Source organism: Sceloporus undulatus, chromosome 5, assembly GCF_019175285.1.
Source record: "Sceloporus undulatus isolate JIND9_A2432 ecotype Alabama chromosome 5, SceUnd_v1.1, whole genome shotgun sequence".
Lineage (NCBI taxonomy): Eukaryota > Metazoa > Chordata > Lepidosauria > Squamata > Phrynosomatidae > Sceloporus > Sceloporus undulatus.
The window spans coordinates 150,236,488-150,256,797 of record NC_056526.1 but is presented as its reverse complement, the minus strand read 5'-3'; the positions used below and the strand labels follow the sequence as shown (position 1 = coordinate 150,256,797).

The following is a 20,310-nucleotide window of genomic DNA, read 5'->3' as shown; positions in this document are numbered from 1 at the left end:
TGGTTCACATTGCATCCCAGCCATGTCTATTTGTATGCCCATGTGCATGTGCTTTGATTCTCCCAAAGATTTATGTGGTGTCTTATGTAGTTTAAGATGTATGGCTAACATTGACATCACAAAATGGAGACAAAAGAACCCAAGAAATGACAACATAGCAATGTAAGCCTCATAGGCAACAAGAAGAGATAATACAGTATATGCAAACTTGGGAACCAAGAGATATAGAATCAGAGAGTAGAAAGGGACTGCAAGAACCATGTAGTCCAACCCCTGCCATAAACTCTCCTGAAAGATAGCCATCCAATCTTTGTTTAAAGACTTTCAAAGAAAGAAAGTCTCCCACCTTCTGGAGCAGTTTATTCCACTGGCAAACAGCATATACAGTGGGCCCTTGTTATCCACAGGGGTTTGGTTCCAGGAACCCCCTGTGAATAACAAAATCCGTGGATGCTCAAGTCACATTAAGTACAATGGCATAGCAAAATGGTGCCCCTTATATAAAATGGAAAAATCAAGGTTTGATACTTGGAATTTATACTTTTTTTGAATATTTTTCGTGGATGCTTGAATCCATGTATAAAAAATTCGTGGATAAGGAGGGCCAACTGTATAACTCTAAATAGCTACAATTAAAAACAGTGTCTCACAATGGAAAATGTATTTGGGGTACATCAGAAACTGGTATGAATTCCCCTAGCTAAAACATCATATACACCCAGATTATTCCATAGCAGGTATGAAACTAGAGGAAGATGCCGTAAGTGAAATCTACAATGCTGAACTTCTATTATTCACCCCAGATGATGGGATGCCCATCTCTTTTTCTGTATTGTATGAAGTTAAGTATACATCCTGACCAAGCTATCCATATTGCCTTTGGCTGTATCTTGTTTTAGACTCAGGGCTTCACCACCCAGGTTGTTCTCATCACACCCATTGGCTCATCTTTGTTGTTGTTGCATCTCCACATCACTGCATTGGCTATTCGATGAAGTCACTAAGAAACCACTTTCTGAAATTTATTAATTTGACTTGCCTCCTTTTTCTCTGAGACTAGAGTTGGATCCAGGGCATCTCACAACATGATGTAAAACAGGCACAAATAACTACTTGCTTCACAGAACCCAGTTTGCCAAGAGCCTCATTAGCCTGCCCTCCCACATTATCCAGCTCTGGCTTGCAATGACCTCCTACTGTCAAAAGAGGCTTGTGCTCTGTGAGCACTCAGTTCCAATCACCTTGGGTCCCTTTCTTAGCAGAGCGAGAGACTGTACACTGAGCATCTCCAAGGATTCTTTCCTCTACTGTAGCTTTCCTGCCCACCAGTTGCATCTTTAGCAGGAATCTAATGATTTCCTTCAAACCCATTTTTGTTTTTCTGGAGATCATTTCTCAATAGGGTAGTCTTCAATGCTCTTCTCCTGCCTCTGTTTAGTAGGATTTTTTTTTTATTCCATCTTAAATCTAGAATGTTGAAAGGCCAAGCAGTGCTGTCTTTCCTGATGGACTGGATAACAGCCAATATCCTGCTCCCCCCCCCCCCCCCCCCGCACACACACTTTTTCCTCTTTTTTAAGTGTGCTCCCCCACTGCTTTCTTTTCAAACCCTGAGCCCTTTTTGCTCATCCAAATCCTGTAATAGAGTATGTTAATAAAGACATGGATCAGAACTGTGTGTGGAAAGGGATCTGGTACAGACAACAAAGAGAATATAATAATGTACAAAGTGATGAAATTTTGTGTGTGCGCCATTCCTGTTGCTCCAGCCACTCCACTGCACATACTGAGAGTTCAGATTTTAAAAACTGCAGGATTAAAGCTACCAGAAGCCCTGATTTGCTTAGCTCCAGCCCTCTCAGAAAATGAAATCCATCTTTCTCCAATCAGTTTCAGCCACACATGACTATGGCCTAATTTTCCAGGCCTTGCAGACCATACTTTAAATAAGAATACTTCTGAAGCTGATTTACCCATCTGAAAAGTTTCTTTTCTTTCTTTTCTTTTTTTATCAAGAAGAATCTACTGAGAAATAACATCATGAGTTTGAATTACTAGAACATCTCTAAAATGTGCCACTGCCAAGGTTACAAGAGTCAAATCCATTTTACAGTCCCTACTACAGTAGGCCCATTGAATAAATGGGATTTATTAAAACAACAGTTATGTCAGTCCCACTGATTCAGTTGATCTTCTTGAAAATGGCATTTGGAGTTAACACAAAGAATTCTTATACTTGTGTAACTCAGAACATGCACAGCTTTGTACATAACTGCAAAGTATACTCTGCAACTGAAGAACATTTCCCAACTGACTTCAGTGTGCTTTTGATCACGTCGCTTGATAAGAAATATTATTACTTAGCAATTTGAACCTTGATCCCATAGGGAAACTTAAATCTACAGCAGCTGCTTCTTCTTCTTCCCTCCTGTGACTTCTGAGTAACAATTTTGTGAAGTTTGAAATAGCCATGAAATGTCATGATTTCATATCTGTTTTCCTATGGAAGCACAGCAGCAGGTCTCTGGAAAAATAAATATATTTCTCACTTTTTTAAACACAAGTATTCAGAAAACACTTGATTACTAAAGACATGCCTGCCATATGCATCACTACATGTTTGCTTAGCCTGTTACTGCAAACCTGTTTAATCAACTGTTTAGCTGAACATCAGAGGGAATAGGATATGGACAATACATAATCTGCTTCAGATATAATACTAAATCAAAGTTTACTGTTAAACTTTTACTGTTTACTGTTAAAAGGATGAGCTGCAGCAAACCTCAGCCTAGTACATTTTTGTTATGTCCACTGACATGGTCCTGAATCAGAATTTGAAAGATTTTACTTCTTTGGTGGAATAATAAGAGCTTGCCACATCATCTCAGTCTCAACAAACAAATCTTAACTAACATTAAAGGGAACAACAATCTAACTTCAAAGCAGAGTTTATGAAGATGTTCTGTTTTAACTAACCATAGGCCCAAAACAGATGGGCCATGTTGGGGGCGTGGTGTTTACACGACACATGCCCCAAACGTGGCTCCATGCTGAGCCTGCCCCAACCCAAAAGAGCCAGGCCAAAAAGCAGCGGAAAAGCCCCACTCTTTTTTGACAGCCTGATCAGGACTGTGGCAGCGGCCCTGATCAGGACCAGGCACATGCAGTTGCTGTGGTCCACAGCGATCAGGACAGGAGCAGCCTCTGGCTGCTCCTTTTGCCCTGTCTGCTTGAGGCCATAGTTAAGATTGACCATATTTAGCTGAAACTGGAAGCAGAAGCTTTTCATCGCTTTGTGGCAATATGTGATAATGCAAGAACTTGGACGACTGCACACTACAAGTTAACTTGAGACTTGTAATGTTTCCTTCAATTTCCTCAAAAATTACAACAAAGCACAGAATAGTCAATTCCAAGAACATATGCTATATTCTGAACAATAATATAATGCATCACTTCTCAAAATATGTGTCACACAGAAACCTGTCCTATACTGCATCAGGCCACTGAACCATCTTGGTCAATATTATCGACAGCAGGAATGGCCTGCCAGAGTTATTGAACTGAAGCTCCCATCACCCCTAGCCAGTATAACAACTGGTAAGGGATCATGGAAATTGCAGTCTAATGATGTATGGAGGACTACAGTTCTCTAATGGCCTACATAGACTTGTCAATAGCTCTCGTATTTTAAACAGGAATCTTCTCCTCAAACTGACCTGTAAATATTGGATACTGAATCTTGCACCTCTTGCCTGCAAAGCATATTGTCAACTATTGAACTAACGTATGTTCTCACTTACTTGAAGGACTTTTCCTATACTTCCTATGTGAAGCATCTGGCACATAATTCTTAGGGGAAAGGTTTCTCTTAATTTTTAAGAGAAAAATTTTAGCACTGCCATTTTTTAAGAAACGAAAAAACAATATTACCAATTCAGTATGATCAAAATCACCTGCACAGCTAGTCTAGCTTGGCTGTTGGTTATTGATCCAAAAGGAGAAATCAAACCAATATGTATCTTCTAGCCTTACATTTTTCTTTATCCTTCCACTTAACAGGATAGGAATAGTGTATGATCATAGAGTTCTCTTTATGCACAAGAGTATCAATTCCAGCTTTCCATACAATCCCAGCCTTATGAAGATTCAATAAACTAAATAGTTTGCTCGGTTGCTTGTGACCTCTGGGTTGATCTTAATAAAGCTATTATTACCTTTCTGTTAATACTGGATTTTTTTCCTAATGGGATCAACAGAGTTACCTGTATTTTTTTTTCCTCTGGAACTGAAGCTAAAATTTATATTGTATTCCACCTAAATTAAGTTAGCCTAAATGTTTGTTTTCTTTGGAGTTTTCTTTTTTCTACATCTCTGATAAAAGTGAAATACTTTTTCTCTATTATCACGAGACTGTAAAATCCCTCAGCCAGCTGAAGTTCCCCACTGCAAAATGCTTTCCAGAATTCCATGTACGTTTATCATGGTATAGATCCCACTGGATCTTATTCCAGTTATGTATACATTGGCTGATAAGGGCACAATCTTGAGCATACTGAGTAGGCTATACAGAACACAAGTGGGATTTATGTCTGAAAAAGTACACATACAATTATGCTACACATAGTGTAATACAAATTAATAACAGTACAAAATTTATTCTTACTGCCCCTTATTGTCATGGTCTTGGCATCCCTACCTTTTAACTGTGGATGGGTTTGGGCAAGGATCACATAACACAAGAAGTTGAAGTCTCTGCCTAGCTAACACTGTGGTTGGCCAAAGCAGCAATCTGATAAATGTAACAGACCGTGTTACATTGTGATCAATGTAACAGAATCAAACAAAATGTAAGCCCCTGTTATACCCTGATTCTTATAAGAGACTTTAATGATTTTGATGCTATTATCGATAGGTGTCCTTGCTGTGAGAAACTCTGAATCCGAGAAACTCTGAATCTCAAAGCACCATCATTAATAAAGAGACAAGAGGACTAGCATTCACTTGACTACTATAAATTAATTATGTAATATTTCATTTCAAAAATGAAGAGGAACAGAAAATTGCACTTAATGGTGGACCAGGAAAGTATAACTGATTTCAATATCAGAATACAAAAACATTTATATACTGTACATGATTGTTTCATCACTGAATATACAAGATTCTTAGCATCTGTGGGTCTTAAAAAAATCTTAGTTTTATAACACAATCCCATGTATGTTTACTCAGAAACAAATTCTACTGTGTTCAGTAGGATTTACTTCCTAGTAAATGTATTTAGCACTGCAGCCTTACGCCAAGCTGAAATTAAGCAGACAGATGAATATAAGAAGTCTCAGACCAAAACAAATTAGAATTCAAGGAGTCAAGGTTGATTCATTTCAATTCTGTACTTAAAATCCTGCATAATCTTGGCAGACCTATACCACCACCAGGGAAATGGAAAGTAAAATTTTTATGCATCTTAGATATGTGTGCTACACAGTTCACCATGTGGTGAGTTGGCAGGGTGGGGCAGGAACATAGCACAGTCTCCTCATAATGGGAGTTTGTTGACTTCTCTTTTACAGGGGCTGCATACCTTGGTGCTGCCTCCAAGGAAGTGAAAAATAGCCAGCCAATGAATTTAAACTTTGGTTTGAATTAATTGGCTGAAAGGCCCAACCCGAGTGACTCCTATGCAGGTTTCACTCTGGCCAGGTGGGGGGCTAGTTTATCTCCACATGTTTTGGCAGTTTATTTGAAGAACTGTCCCACCCATCCACCCCTAATTAGGAGACCTGATGTTTCATTATGTGTAACATAGGTGTTGTCAGCTATGTCTTTGTATTGTTGCTTTGTCACAACTTTTCATGATGGGTCCTGAATTCAGGGCATTAAGGTATGATGGGCCCCCCTTAAGGAACTCAGGGGGTGTGGGGCAGAAATGCTCATGCCTAGCTCAGGGGTGGACACACGTCCTGCACCATGAGGGGGCAGAGAACCATGCTGGGGCATCCACCATCTTTCTGGTTCCAGCTCAGGGCCAGATGGTCAATATCATTGATCGACAGATGGGTTGGTCAGGGTCTGGATCCAGACCTATGCATGTGCCAACCCTGTCAGCAGCTGTAGCCAATAAATGTTGCGGCTTTCCTCTTCCATTCATTCTCTGTGTTAATGTGTCACTTTCCAACACGTAAATGTTGTCAACCATTTCAACTTAAGGACTTTACTTATTTTGGATCTGCTCAATCAAGTCTCCCCATCTTTGACCTTCTTTCAGGTTTTCTTACACAGAAGCTAATAACAATATCTGTTTACAAACTTCCCTCCCTCCATTCCACTGGATTCAGCCATAGCACTCTCGCTCTAAGTATAAAACTAAGCAGTCCTGCTGACTGCCCCTTTCTCTCTCCTTCCACTGCCAAATCTTTGTCAAACAATTCCTCACCAAAATTTGCAAAACCTACATCTACAGCTAAACTGCTCGTGCCCTAGTTATTTCTTCCTTGGACTATTGCTTCTTGGCTTTCTTTCCTGTTCACTCTTACCTCTTCCGTCAATTCAGGTGGAATTTCTGCTAAAATAATCTCTGTTTCTCAATCTATTACCCTTCTCTTTCAGTCTCTCCACTAAGCCCAGTGGCATATTTTTCCCAGTGACCAACCTAATCCTTCCATTTGTTTCCTTCCCCAACCCCCATCCCTTTCACTTTCTCTCTCTCCTTATTCTACTTCTTACTCTCCCCAGATTCAAGCAAAAATACTTCCAGCTCTCCTTGTATAAATGCTACTAGAAATACATCCAGAGTTAATTCCAACCACTTAAAGTGTTATATTCATCACTGAAAAAATATCAAAGAATTCAGCACAATAGTTGTCAGGATCAAGAAAAAGAAAGACCAAAAGGGACACTTTACTAGCAAAGATTGCTATCTTATCTAGGAAAAAAAAACTTTAGTAGACACAGTAAACTTTATTTCTAGGCTCAGGCTGCATGTACACTGCAGAATCAATGCAGTTTGACACTGCTTAAATTGCTATGGCTCCATTTATGGAATTCTGGGATTTGCAATTTTGAGAGATGTTTAGCCTTCTCTGTCAGAAGCTCTGCTACCACAAGAAACTAAAAATCCCAGTAATCCACAGGATGGAGCCATAATAGTTAAAGTGGCGTCAAACTGCATTAATTCAGCAGTGTGAACAGTGCGTCAGTCTCTAAAGCTACATTGCAATCCATAACTATCTGAGAATAAAATCCAAATAACTCATAGTCAACCTACTTGTGCGAGTAGCAGATCCTTGAGTTTAAATTATATATCTGCCACAGCTGTGCAAAAATGGAGGGGCACTATTAGTAACACAGAGAAGGAAATGCAGAAACTATCCACCACTTACTACTGGAAGACTTGTTACCTGAGATCTCTTTTATCCCAACTGGGATTTACATTTCAGGTAATACATTAAAGGCACCAGAGTCTGTCTGATCTCAGTAGCTAAGCAGGGTCAGTTTTGGTTAGTACTCAGATAGGAGACATTCAATGATGCTGTAGCCTAGAGGAAGGAACTAGAAAAGCCACCTCTTAAGATTCCTAACCTAAGGAAACGGATGGAGTCACTGACTATAACTTGATAAGTGGTGTAAAAGTACACACACACTGAAAACTGGCTAAAGAAAAAGTGATGAGGAAGAACACTTTGAGGGAGTCACACACACATCTGGGGGAATGAGTTCTCTTGTGCTCTTCTGTGGCTTAAACCTGAATTTCTACATACTTCTGGTTTATACAAGACTGTACAAGATGTGACTTTAAACAAGGGGTCTTCCTTTGTCATGTCTTACCATAGGAGGTCAAAGAGGTCACATCATAACAAATTAGAAACTCAGCACTGAAAAGCAGAATCATAATGGATTATAATTCAGAGACAACTTAATTTAGCAGAAGAGGATTCTCAAGATGGTTTGCAGCACTGAACCATGTTTGCCAAATATCTGGGATACATGCAGCAAGAATTATATGTTCAACACAGTGGGAAATAAGAGAGCAGATCAACTAGCAAAGAATGGGAGTAATGAATTGATGTTTCTTGGAACTAGCTTCATGATGATCAGAGGAGCATTTTGGATGGATTACAGTATTTCCAAAGAATTGTTTTAAAAAACAAAACACCTAGCCATGATGACATTAAAAAAATAATAATCCAGTTTTATGTCAGAAATATTAAACTGTCTCTAAGACTGGGAAAATCCTACCCCTGAATTATGCTTTTAAAAAATTCTACACATTTTCCTTTACTATTCTTTTTGGGGGAAATGACCCCAAACTTCATCAATTTTCCTGGTACATCCATCTAGAGGAAATGCATTAAAAACTTCCTATTATTAAATAAAGCCAATAGTTGCCAAAATAAACCACTCATTTATATACTGCACATCACGTGCCTCCACAAAAAATGGGGAACCTTTCTTTTCTTTCTACGTGGCAGGCCACATGCCCTAAGGGAAATTTCTCTAGGGTCATGAACCAGGGTTGGGTGAGGCTAGATACAGCTGCCAAATGGGGGTGAAGCCAAAACAGGGAGGGCAGAGCAGGAAGTGGGCCACCCATTTTTTGTCACTCTCTTTTCCTGTTCTCTTTCCCTCCCTGATGAAAATCTGTCCATCAGTACAGCAATTGTACTTAGGGAAAAAGAGATCTAATTTTTAGAAAATCTAACACATGAAGAGGGGATTGAGGAGGTCACAACCTAGATCAAGACCCTACAAGCCACATCCCTAGCTTACAGCAGTGTCTCTCCCATGTAATTAAGTGAATAAAAACTTTCTCTGAAGCAGAATATCAAATTATGTTTTACAATTTCATGTACAGGTCACTTCCAGCAGAAAAAAACTTATGGTACCCCTTTGGTGCTGCATCACGTGGATGCAGCACCAGAGAGGCATCATCATGGCACACACCATGTGGACTGGCGAGCACCAAAATGGCACCCTGGGGACGGGGTTAGGACATGCAGTGTGGGGACACTGTACCCTAACCACACCCACAGGCCAGCACAAAGTGTCAGTCTGTATTGCCTCTTAATCCAGTAAATTAAAGAGGAAGGTCTTCAACTGCTTCAACTCCTGAGAACAAGCCTGTCTGAATTGACAGATAATTTCTTCCACTAAACATGCAGTCCATAATGTCAAGATACATTCAGTCCAGTTCTATGCATTACTTCTGTTTTCACCTTTGGAGTGTGATGAAAGGAAATGACAAGTAAAGATGACAATTGAGAACGATAAATATTTGATAAAATTTGTTCTGAAATGGTAGTATAAAATTACTCTGATCTCATAAAAGCAGGAAAGGATAGACTGACCCACAATATACAGAGCATGGCTGTACATTGTGGCCTAGACAATACCCTAAGGCAGTGTTTACCAGCCTGGTGTTATCCAGATGTTTTGAACTTCAGCTCCATCAAGCTCTATGCACACTGGGAGTTGTAATCCAAAAAAATTGGAGGACACTACGACAGGGAAGTTTGCCCAAAAATAAGATAATGCCTCAGATTAGAGCAAAGGTAGAGTGGAAAGAACTTGTGTTATTTTGATTTTGTTGGACTACAATTCTCATCATTCCTGATGGTGCTGAGTGGTGCTGATGAAAGTTGGGAGTCCAGCATCTGGAACAGAACACTGGTGAAGGTTCCTTTTCAGTACTAAGAAGGAAATCCTTACAATGGGTCTTGCTCCTCCCATACACTTCCGAGGCGGTACTTAAAAACCATCAATCAAATTTTCCACCTTAAGTGGGAGAGCTAGCTCTCCCCTTAGTGATGGTGTAAAAGCTCAATTCTGGCTCCAGACCAAAAAAAAAGGTATTAAACACAACAAAACACCGAAATTAGCCTCAGCATGATAAACTCCTTTATTTAGGCCCACCTGCACAAATGACATGATGGATCCTACTGATGCAGACTGAGGAAACACCCCTTTGTTCCTACATCATCTATAGAATGCCCACCAGGTGCTCATACAGACATTTTATGGGAGATCTTCGAGCTGAGAGAATGGTCTGAATACCATCCTCTTCATAGCCTTCTGCCACTAACCTTTCCTGCTCAGCCTCTAGACATGCAGCCTAGGAAGCCTTCTTGATTCATCAGATCTGGCCAAATGGGTAGCACCCAACTTTCCTGTACATGTTTGTTGACTATCTCTGAAGACAATGGCCATCGCAGCCACCAAGGTACTATCAAAATCACCTCTGCCTTCTCCATTTTCATTTGCCTCAACACCCTGGACAAAAGCACAACATTTCTGGCAAACTTATTGGCAGCACATCAAAGGCTGCTGCACCCTTCATCCAAAATGTTGATGCAAACCAAGGAAGCTTGTGGTTCTCCGTTGACACAAAGAGAGCCAGCCAAACTGTTGGACCACTGTGTGAAAGACCAGTGAGTTCAAAGCCCATTCTCCCTGGTTCACACTCTCCCTGCTCAGCTAACTGGCCTGAGAATTCAGCTGCCTCTTGAATACTCTTTTCTCAGTTACTGGAGGTAAACTCCCTACATTGTAACAGGAGTATCACCTCTCCCATCAGAGACTGAGAATAAGTGCTACCCTGTATGTTTATATGGACTCTGATGGACATTTGGTCCATTCAGACCAGAAAATGTCCATCCCAAAGGTCTGTTGTAGGTTGGACAGTGTCAAACATATTGTCCACAGTTCTAGTCAACTGATACTGTACATGTTCTCCTTCTTCTCTATCTAAAGTAAGGAGAGAGACTTAAGTGAATAGGTGCTATTGTTATTCTCACTTGCAAGGAAGAGAAACCATCAAAGGCTTCCCTCCTCTGAAGTTCTCCAACCTGAGAGGTAGATTAGGATGGAGGAATTACAATTGACTCTTTGTATCCATGGGGGTTCCATTCTGCAGACTCCCCACCTCACAGATAGCAAAATCTGCAGGACCTCAAATCCTGTTGTTCCCAATGGCTGTGCAACATGACTACATTGGTGCAGACACACGCATGTGACGATATTGGGGAGAAGAGGGCAGAGCCATCCATGAATGCTCCAACCTGAGAATGGCAAGCCTGCGGAAGAAGAACGTCGACTGTATACCTCTGTGAGTATCTAAAATGATGGTGGCTCTAAAGGGCCCCCTGTGTGCCAGAATCCTCGAAACTAAGCCTGTGTCAGCATTTTTCATGGTAATTACACTCAATCAGTCCATGTTGGATAGTCTCCCAACCCTTGAGCACACACTGCCTGGTAAACAATCAAGCAAACCAGTGACATAACTCAAGAAGAGGACTAGTCCTTCAATAAAGGCGGGGGGGGGGGGGGGACAGGCATGACAATGTTATTCGCCCATATTGCCAATGCTGTACTTGTCACAGCTCTTGTATGATAAACTATGCCCAGCAAAGCATTGTTGCAGACTTCAGCTGCCTTAAACAGGGCTGCATATGATCCTCCAATAAGGGTCAGTCTGTCATCTAGACACACCCCATGGCAGGCATCCTTGACACTGTGCTTGCACCCCAATTCCTCATCTGATGATAAATCAGAACTGTGGGCTAAATTCATTCCCCTATGGCTAGCCGTCCCCATTAGGGTGGTAGAGAAGGGAAATGATTCTCAGCCACAAGAAGGCCTCTAAAAGTTCTTTTAAATTGCTGGTCACTAGAGCAACAATCCTGTCTTGATCTGTGCAAGGCACAGACTAGCTCCATTCAGGGTGGCCAAATTGATTGTTGTTAAGCCCCGTCTCCGAAGTATGTGGGAGAAGCAAAACCCATAGTAAGGATCCCTTCCTCGTCCTGCCAGAAAATGCCATAAGTTCTCCACTCCTGATTTGCAAGAATACCCTGGCTAGGTGCTCTGCTCTCAAGCACCATAGCAGTGCTTATGGAAGCAGAGAGAAGGGAAGCTGTACTGAACTTAATACAAGGCATCATATAGGCAAATGCTTCTGTTACAGTCAGCCTTTTGAGGGCCAAATGCTCAGAGGGAAGCAGCCTCTCTTGTGCTCTGTTGATTTCATTTGTTGATTTTTAATGGTTTGTTTGAACTGCTTTTAACTTTATTGAGAGTTTAATTATATTTTCACTTGTAAACCTTGATAATGTAAACCTTTTAGCAGCACGATGTAAACCTTTTACCAGCATCTGTTTTAACTCCAGTAAGCCATCCTGAATCCCAAACAGGGGAAAGGTGGGATATAAATAAATATAGCAATAACCACCACAAGAGCCAGTGTGGTCTTGTGGTTTGAGTGTGAGATTATCACTTGGAAGCCAGAAGCAGACTCTCCATTCAGCCAGGAAAACCTTCTGGGTGAACCTGGGCAAGTCACACTCTCTCAGCCTCAGAGGAAGGCAAAGACAAGCCCCCTCTGAACAAACCTTGCCAAGAAACCACCATGATATGGTCACCTTAAAGTCAGAAATGACTTGGAGATTTCTGGGGATGTGGACAATGAAAAAAACAACTATATACAAAATAAATTTTGGTATCTCAGCACCCCAGAGAATAGGTATAATCTTAGTTGCTAGATTTTGAGTTGGGGATGTGTGATTAATGCATCTTGCCTCAGGTCAAGTGCCAACGCTCAGTGGCCTTCTGGTGCTCCATAAAATCTACTTCATTTCCCTCAACACTATCAAACAGTACCAGCTGTTGTTTCACTAGTTGGAAGGAGGAAAGATGCTTCTTCTTTTCCTCCACATGAAATCACTCATAAAATGGATTTAAAGAAACTGTAAAAGACCTCCTTCTCTCCCAGCAACTTCCTGCATTTCCCCAGAGTTCTGCCATACATACTGGGGAGACCCCACAATCTATTGAGTTGCAATTCTATTGTAAGTCTATTGAAATCCTCCCTATGAGCACATGTTTTCAGCAAAACTCTCTCCTCGTTTATTGTAACAGCATAAGAATACAATTTTTTCTTTTTTATAAAATCAAACAGCAAAAGAAAGACACAGTATCAGTATCCAAACAATTTTAATAAATAGGCTAAATAGATTTCATTAAACCAGTGTCTTTTTAAAATGTGTTGTGTATGCTTAGGAGCAAGATACAATGAGTTGAGTGAGGATTAGTCCAGGGACCATAACATCACAGTCTTAAATAATGAGGCATTTTTAAAGAAGGGAATTATCTTTAACTCAGCTTAACTGTATTTCTACAACTCCAACAAAAAAGAATATGTAAAAATAAAATTTAGACCCAAATACAAACTATGCCAAGATTGATTAAATTTCACATGAGGAACATATCCGAGATACCAGGCCATTCTTTATTACAGGCTGCATCCCTAAGAGTCCCTTTGATGAAATCAGATATCACCATCTGCTTTATTATTTCTGATGGAGGCTGCCATGTCTAACCTAGACTTCCCTTGCATGCTAAAAGGACCCACCTCCTGGCCATGGTGGGGAGTTTTTCTCCAGGGAGCTTATCAGACAAGGCAAATTGGAAGTATAATCCAATGGTAATCCAAACGCAATCAGGGTGTTTAACGTTATTGCATGATAGACTATCACACGCAATTTTGGGCAATGGGAAGTCAGTCCGAATGCAATCATGGGGTTTCACTTTATTGCGTGATAGACTACCACATGCAATTTTGGACAATGGCAAGCTGTTTTGGGGCAATGGGAAGTCAGATCAAATGCAATTCGAATTCACGTAAATTTGCTGAACTAGCGAATTCACATGAATGCATTCTGGCCCCCCTTTCTTTTCATTCGAAATTAAGAGAAATTCTTCCTGTGTGATAAACTCTCAGCAAATAGCAATAGCATGTACATTTCTATACTGCTTATCAGTGTACTTAAGCACTCCCTAAGCGGTTTACAATGTGTAACCTCATTGCCCCCAACAATCTGGGTACTAATTGTAGCGCCCTGTGGAAGGATAGAGAGCTGAGTCGACCCTGAGCCCCTGGCTGGGAATGAACTCACAAGAGGGGTCCCTGCTGAGATGCAAATGGACTTTAAATTTCCTGGACTTTGAAAATCTCCCTGTTGCCGCACGGCCAGAAGGAGGAGGGCCCTGCCTGCAAAAGATATCTTCCCCAGCATACCATCTTTACTAAGGACTGAAACAATATCTGACTAACATCTCCAATTATTTGTTTGTTTCCTTTCTCCTGTTTGGTTTGTAACATCTTGCCTGATGAGGAAGCCCATGCAGCTTTGAAAGCTTGCAAGGAATATATTGTGCATTTTGGCTGGCCAGTACAGGTATCACTGCTGGATTTTTGTTCGCATTAACCTTGCGGTTTAAGAGTGAGCGGCTGCACCACAGACCTTTACCCGCTGCGCCACCAGGGCCAATCTCCCGTGGAATCTATAGAGATGATGGAGAAGGAGCCTATTGTTTCAAGTAGCAGTCAAGGCAGGGCAGTTCAGAAAGAAGGGCTGGCAGGGGGAGGCTTTTGTCTGCAAGGAAGGACTCTCCGAGTGAGTGGCAACCGCAAGTCCCCTTTTATGAGCAAGGAGGGCTGGGGGAGGACCAAGGCATGAAACATAGTGCTTGTGTGTGTGTGTCCCTCCCTCACAAACAGACAAAAGCTTCCTGTCTGGGCATCAGGTGCCTCCCTTTGTGCTTCTTGTCTCCCACTCTCTTCTTCCACTCTATTCCTCCGGAACAACACACAGCCTCCAGCCCTTTTGTCCAGAGCCAGGTGGAAGGAGGAGGCGACAGAGGGAGTCTCTGCCCGCCTGGGTCTCCTTTTCCTGGGTCTGAGCCCTGACTGGTGATGCTCAACATGGGGGGGGGGGGGGGAGGGGGACTATTTTGGCATTCCTCCTGGCCATGAAGTGGAGGACAAGTCCTGGGGAAAAGAGGACCTCGGTCATCCTGGGGGCCTAGTATGGGGCTGGGTGAGGTCATGGTCCATTCGCGGTTTTTTCCCCTCATAGAAATAGAGCTCCTTAAGTGGTGTTGCTCAACATGGGAGGCTGTTTGGGGATTGCTCCTGGAGGGAGAGAAGGCTGGAATGGAGGACGCGTCCTGGGAAAGGAGGAGCTCGTTCCCCTGCCTGCCCGGCCTCTGGGAGCTGCAGGGGCTCCTAGTCCAGCCTCTTTGTTAGTCTTAAAATAAAAGCCATTCATGCAGTAGAGAGAATATGGCAAAGGAGGCTGTCTGGGTCTGCGTCTCTCCAGGCAGCAGACTAAGCCGGCTTGGCCTCGACGAAGGAGGGAGAGAAGGGGGCGGCCCTGGGAGGCCTGGGAAGGCGGGAACTGGCGGGGAGACTAGAGAGGCCCGGGGGAGGAGGGCCCAGTCGGGAGCCAGAGAGTGGCCCCTCCCTGCCTCCCTCCTTCGACGGGGAGGAGCAGCAGCAGCAGCAGCAGGAGCAACCCTGGCCTCCTCCTTCCCTGCTCCCTGCCTGCCTCTTTGTCGCCGCAAGAGCCGGGCTCCTGCTCTGCTGCTGGCACTGCGGCTCACCTCGCTGCCACTCCTCCAGCCCTCCTCCTCCTCCCATCCGCTTTGCAAAGGCCGGCGGCAGGCTTTTGTCAAGCCAGGCAGACGCCAGCTGGCCCGGCAGGGAGAGGGAGGAGGAGGAGGAGGCTGGGGCTTCCCAAACGCCGGCAGCAGCAGCAGCCCCACTCCCAGCAGCAGAAGCACCAGCACCAGCACCAGCAACCAGAGAGGAGGGGGAGAGAGGGGTCTCTCTCTCTCTCTCTGTTTCAAAGTCACTCCCACTTTGCCAGGACATGTCCTGGAAATGTCTGCAACGTCCATTTCGGCCTTCTCTGTCCGGGAGGAATTCCCACTAAGAAGTATGCATTTAGAGCTCCATGAATGTGTTGGGACTAAACATGCACTTGGACCAGGAGTCCACATCCTGGGAAGGCAGGGGGACCAGAGACTGGCCTCCTTTTTCCAGGGCGCACCCTCCAGTTCAGCCTTTTCTGTCCAGGAGGAATTCCCAAATGCCTTCCCATGTTGAGAACCAACACTAAAAGGCTTTCATTTCTATTTCTATGTTTTGAGCTTTTACTTTGGGAATAAAAAAGAGGATGGAGCATGGCCTCCACATACTGGACGTGGAGGTTGACCAGAAGTCCTCCTTTGCTAGAACACTTCAGCCTTCCCAGTTTCTTAGCATAATTAAGAAGCAGGAATTTACATTTATATGAGTTTTTTTTAAAGCTTTTTATTGTGTGATGTCCTCTATTTTTTGAAGGTCCTGCATCTGTGGGGCCTTTTCCTTCAAGGTAGTTAGGGCATCTGGTCACCCACAGAAGCACATGCCCTTCCTTCCTTCCTTCCTTCCTCCCTCAGCCTTGCAAACCCCACTGAACTTGGACACACAAACCCTCCTGGGGTTTATGTCCCTTCACCTCTGGGTTCAACAGAGGTGCCTACCTTTATTTCTGACTAACCTGAAGAGGTAATGGCAAAGGGACCAGGCATCCTCCTTTTCCAGGACATGCTCTCCATTTTAACCTTCTGTCCAGGAGGAATTCCCAGGTGCCCACCAGGGTGAGCATGACTGAGCAGCATGAATTTCTATTTCTATGAGTTTGTAGCTTTTATTTGGGAATGTCCTACGTTCTTCTTGAATGTCCTACACTTTACAGTGCCATGTCATCCTTTGTGGTTGGCACACCTGCTCACTCTGGGTAAGAGAGTTTCACTGTTTTAAGGTTTCACTTCACTGAAGTGGAAGAGAAACACGGGCATTTCTACTAATTATCTGGCAAATTTAATAGAAGTCTGAAAACTGTTCCTCTGCCTGCCTACTTAGAGAGTCCCTGTTTTCCTACACACTGTAGAAGGAGGAAATCGGAGAACATGACTACAAAGTGAAAATTCAATTTGGAAAAAAAATCATCTCCCACCCCTCAAGTCTTCCTCAAATCAGCCTAGATTCCGGTCAATAGTCCCCTAATCACATCCACATCGCAAGCAAGGAAAACATACAGTCATAAACTATATAATGTATTCTGTGCATTTTAGTTGGTTAATAAAGGTATCACTTTTCTGTGGATTTGGGAGGTTATTGTACTTTGCTGTATGCCCAACAGGGCTACCCACCCCCTGGATATATCATACACTGTTTTAAGGTTTCACTGTTTTGTGGCTTTTGGATGATATTGTACTTTGCAGTATGTCCTCTATTTTCCCCTGGCTGTGTTTATATATATATATATATTTTCTGGGCCACACTACTGGAAAGGCAAGCGCAGAGGCAGCATTCCTGCCACAACAGATCTATAAAGCAGCAAGAGCACCCAGTATCTCCCCTCCAAGGCTTCAGATGCAAAGAGAGGAGATTTAGGGCTATGGTGGAGTTTTCTTGGCAAGATTTGCTCGGAGCTCCTGAACTCTCAAAAATCCATCCCCTCAAGTTGTGCTTTGTATTCCTGCCTACAGCCCACCCACCCCTCTCCCCATCTGGTATTGTACTGGGCAGACTGGGGGTCCTAATCCATTTGGAGAAATTCAGCCACCGGGTCTTGTGCTCCATCCTTGAAACCATACTAAAGGTGGGGAGGGGATTTCGGCCTAAGGCAAGCTTTGTGACCCAGGAGATCATCTCCTTTGAGTGGTGGAGAAAGAGACAGAGAACACCCTGGACAGGTTCTAGAACAGATCAAGCCCAGATTCACTGTCTCTGGGCCCAAACAGACAGGCCAAAATAAAGCTGTTTCCGGTCACTTTGGAGGTATGCTGTTTAAATGATACATCCTAAAGACTGGAGCGCAGCTTTTGCGCAGCTTCTGCCCCATAAGATGTGTGTGTCATTTAAGCACCATACCTCCAAAGTGATCCGAAGCAGCTTTATTTTGGCCAGCAACGACAAGAAGAAGAAGAAGAGGCCTGCTCCTTCCCCGCCTCCTCTCCTAGAAGGACGAGCCTGGCAAGCGTCACTTCCTTACTAGCAGCCCTGGCTCGCCCTCCTCTCTTGGCTGCTTTGGTGTAAAGCCTCTTAAAAGGCCAGGGAAACGGGAGGGTGGGCTGAGTGTGTGTCTTTCAAGCCAGCCCAGGCGGCTGCTGAGTGGCTGGGGCGAGTTTAAAGAGACTGCTTTGGGCTCCTCCTCCTCCTCCTCAGCTCAGCTCAGCACCTGACTAACTTTCCTTCCTCCTCCTCAGCCTCTCACTCCCGCTTGGCAAAGCCAGGCAAAGAGGGGCGCCTGTCGGGGGGGAAGCCCCACTCGGGAAAGGTGGAGGGGGCAGCTCTGCCGGTCTTCCTTTGGACGCTCGCTTCATCCCACTCTGTGCAAGACCAAAGCCCTCCGTTTGTTTGTATCTGTAGGAAAGAGAGAGGGAGTATATATACACGTGTGTGTGTGTATATATATAAAGAGAGAGGGGGAGTGTATATATACACGCAGTGTGGAGGGGAGTGTGTGTGTGTGTATATATATATATATATATATATATATGCGTGTTTGTGTGTATACTAACACACACACAGTGTATGTGTGTGTATTGCCCAGACTATCCAGATAGATAGATCGTCTGGGCAAGAGAGAGAGAGAGAGAATAATGCCCACACACACACACACTTTGGGCAATGCACTCTCTATGTGTGTATGTGTGTGTGTGTACACATACAGTACACACACAAACACACACATATAGAGAGTGTAATGCCCAGACTGGGGTGTGTGTGTGTGTGTGTGCAATAGGCAGGAACAAAACCCAAGACTTTGAAGCGACCAATATCCGAGGGGAGGTCAAGGCAAAGGCGGCAATGGCAAACTTTCCCTCTCCCTGAACCGCGCTTGCCAAGAAGAATCCCCCACCAGAAACAGCGACCCTCAAGGGTTGCCCAAAGTCGGAAACGACTCGAGAAGGCACCGCTTTAACTCTTTTCTGTCTCAAGGCTATGGAATTCTGGGAGCTGGAGTTTGTTGAGCGCCCCACAACAAACTCCAACTCCCAGAATTCCATAGCCTTGAGACAGAAAAGAGTTAAAGCGGTGTCAAACCAGGTTCTTCCTCCAGTATGGATGCATCCCAAGTTGCCTTTTTCGTTATAGGACCAAAGTTTCCTCTCTGTGTGTGTCTCTCTCTCTCTCTCCGCCCCTTGCCGAGCCGGAGCCAAGCATCCCTCCCCTCTTCTCCTTCTCCCCATCCGTCCAGCAGCAACAGCAGCAGCAGGAGAGGCGTTGCCAGCATTCCCCCAAAACAACGTGCTCCTCTCTTCCTTACCATGATCAGCGTGTGGTTCCTTTGCTGCTCCGCCGGAGCCGGCTCTGCATCTTGAGGCTGTTTGCTGGGATGCTGTTGCTTGCCTGCTCCTGCTCCGCCGGGCCCGGCTTTCTTGGCCCTTTGCTCCAGGCTCCTCTGGTAGAGGCTGACCGTGTCCCTGCGCTCCAGCTCCAACTGCTGGGCCTGGGCTTGCTGGTACCTGTTCTCGCAGTGGAGGTGGTGCCTCCTGCAGCCCTCGATGCGCTGCCTCAGCCGCTCCACCACCGTGCTGTGTTTGGGGATCGCGCCGCTACCGGCAGCAGCAGCAGGAGGAGGAGGAGGGCCGTGGGGTGCGTTGTTCACCCCGCCGAGGCTGCTGCTACTACTACCACCAGCACCGCCGCTGTTCAGGGTAGTAGTAAGATTATTATTGTTGTTGTTGAGGCAAAGGCTGCTCCCGTTGGCGGCTGCAGCAGCAATAGGGGCTGGAAAATCCCCCATCCCTTTCCCGGTGCACACTATTTTGGAAGAAGTTTGGACACAACACACTCAACACAACCTCCCTCTTTCACACACACACACACACACACCCCGGCTCCTTTCCCAAGCTTTTTGGGACACTCTTTACCAGGGAGGAGAAGTCGGAAAATAATAATAATCAGGACAAATGTCGGGAGGATGGGAACAAAACCACCGCCAGCAGCAACCCCTCTTTTTCTTCCTCCTCCTCCTCCTCCGTCCAGAAAGAATGAAACAATATTAAGGAACAGGGGAGGAAAGGAGCCCAAAATCTAGCTCTGGGGGAGAGGAGCTGCCGCTGTCAGCTTGAGAATGAGCAGAAACGACAACGGAGGAGGAAACTGGGGAGCAGCAGTTGTAGGAGTAGTAAGTAGTTCGCTGGCCAACTCCAAGGCAAAAGCCCCAAAGGGATCTCAGCTCAGTCGCCCTCCTTGGAAAGGAGCCCTCCTCGGCCCAAAAGGAAGCCCCGGCCGAAGAGCTTCGGGGTCGTCGCCTTCTTCTTCTTCCCCGCCATGGATTGGAAAAGCCAGAGACGAGCCAGCAAGGAGCAGCCGGCGAGGCACCTTTGGGAGGACAGGAAGGGCAGCCCAGGAGGGCAGCCTCCCCACGCCGCCCCGGCAAGGCAAGGCAAGGCGGCTTCCTCGACTGGGCTTTG

At 44.4% G+C, this 20,310-nt stretch overlaps 1 protein-coding gene across 1 annotated transcript in view; it reads right to left on the bottom strand.

The window, feature by feature from the left end:
• MAML3 (mastermind like transcriptional coactivator 3) overlaps positions 1 to 19,637 on the bottom strand; it is a 365,293-nt gene extending 345,656 nt beyond the window's left edge. Inside the window, exon 1 of the mRNA XM_042467382.1 lies at positions 19,158 to 19,637. Coding sequence (XP_042323316.1) covers positions 19,158 to 19,637 — 480 coding nt within the window. The remainder of the gene's footprint in view (positions 1 to 19,157) is intronic.
• Positions 19,638 to 20,310: the final 673 nt, after the last annotated feature.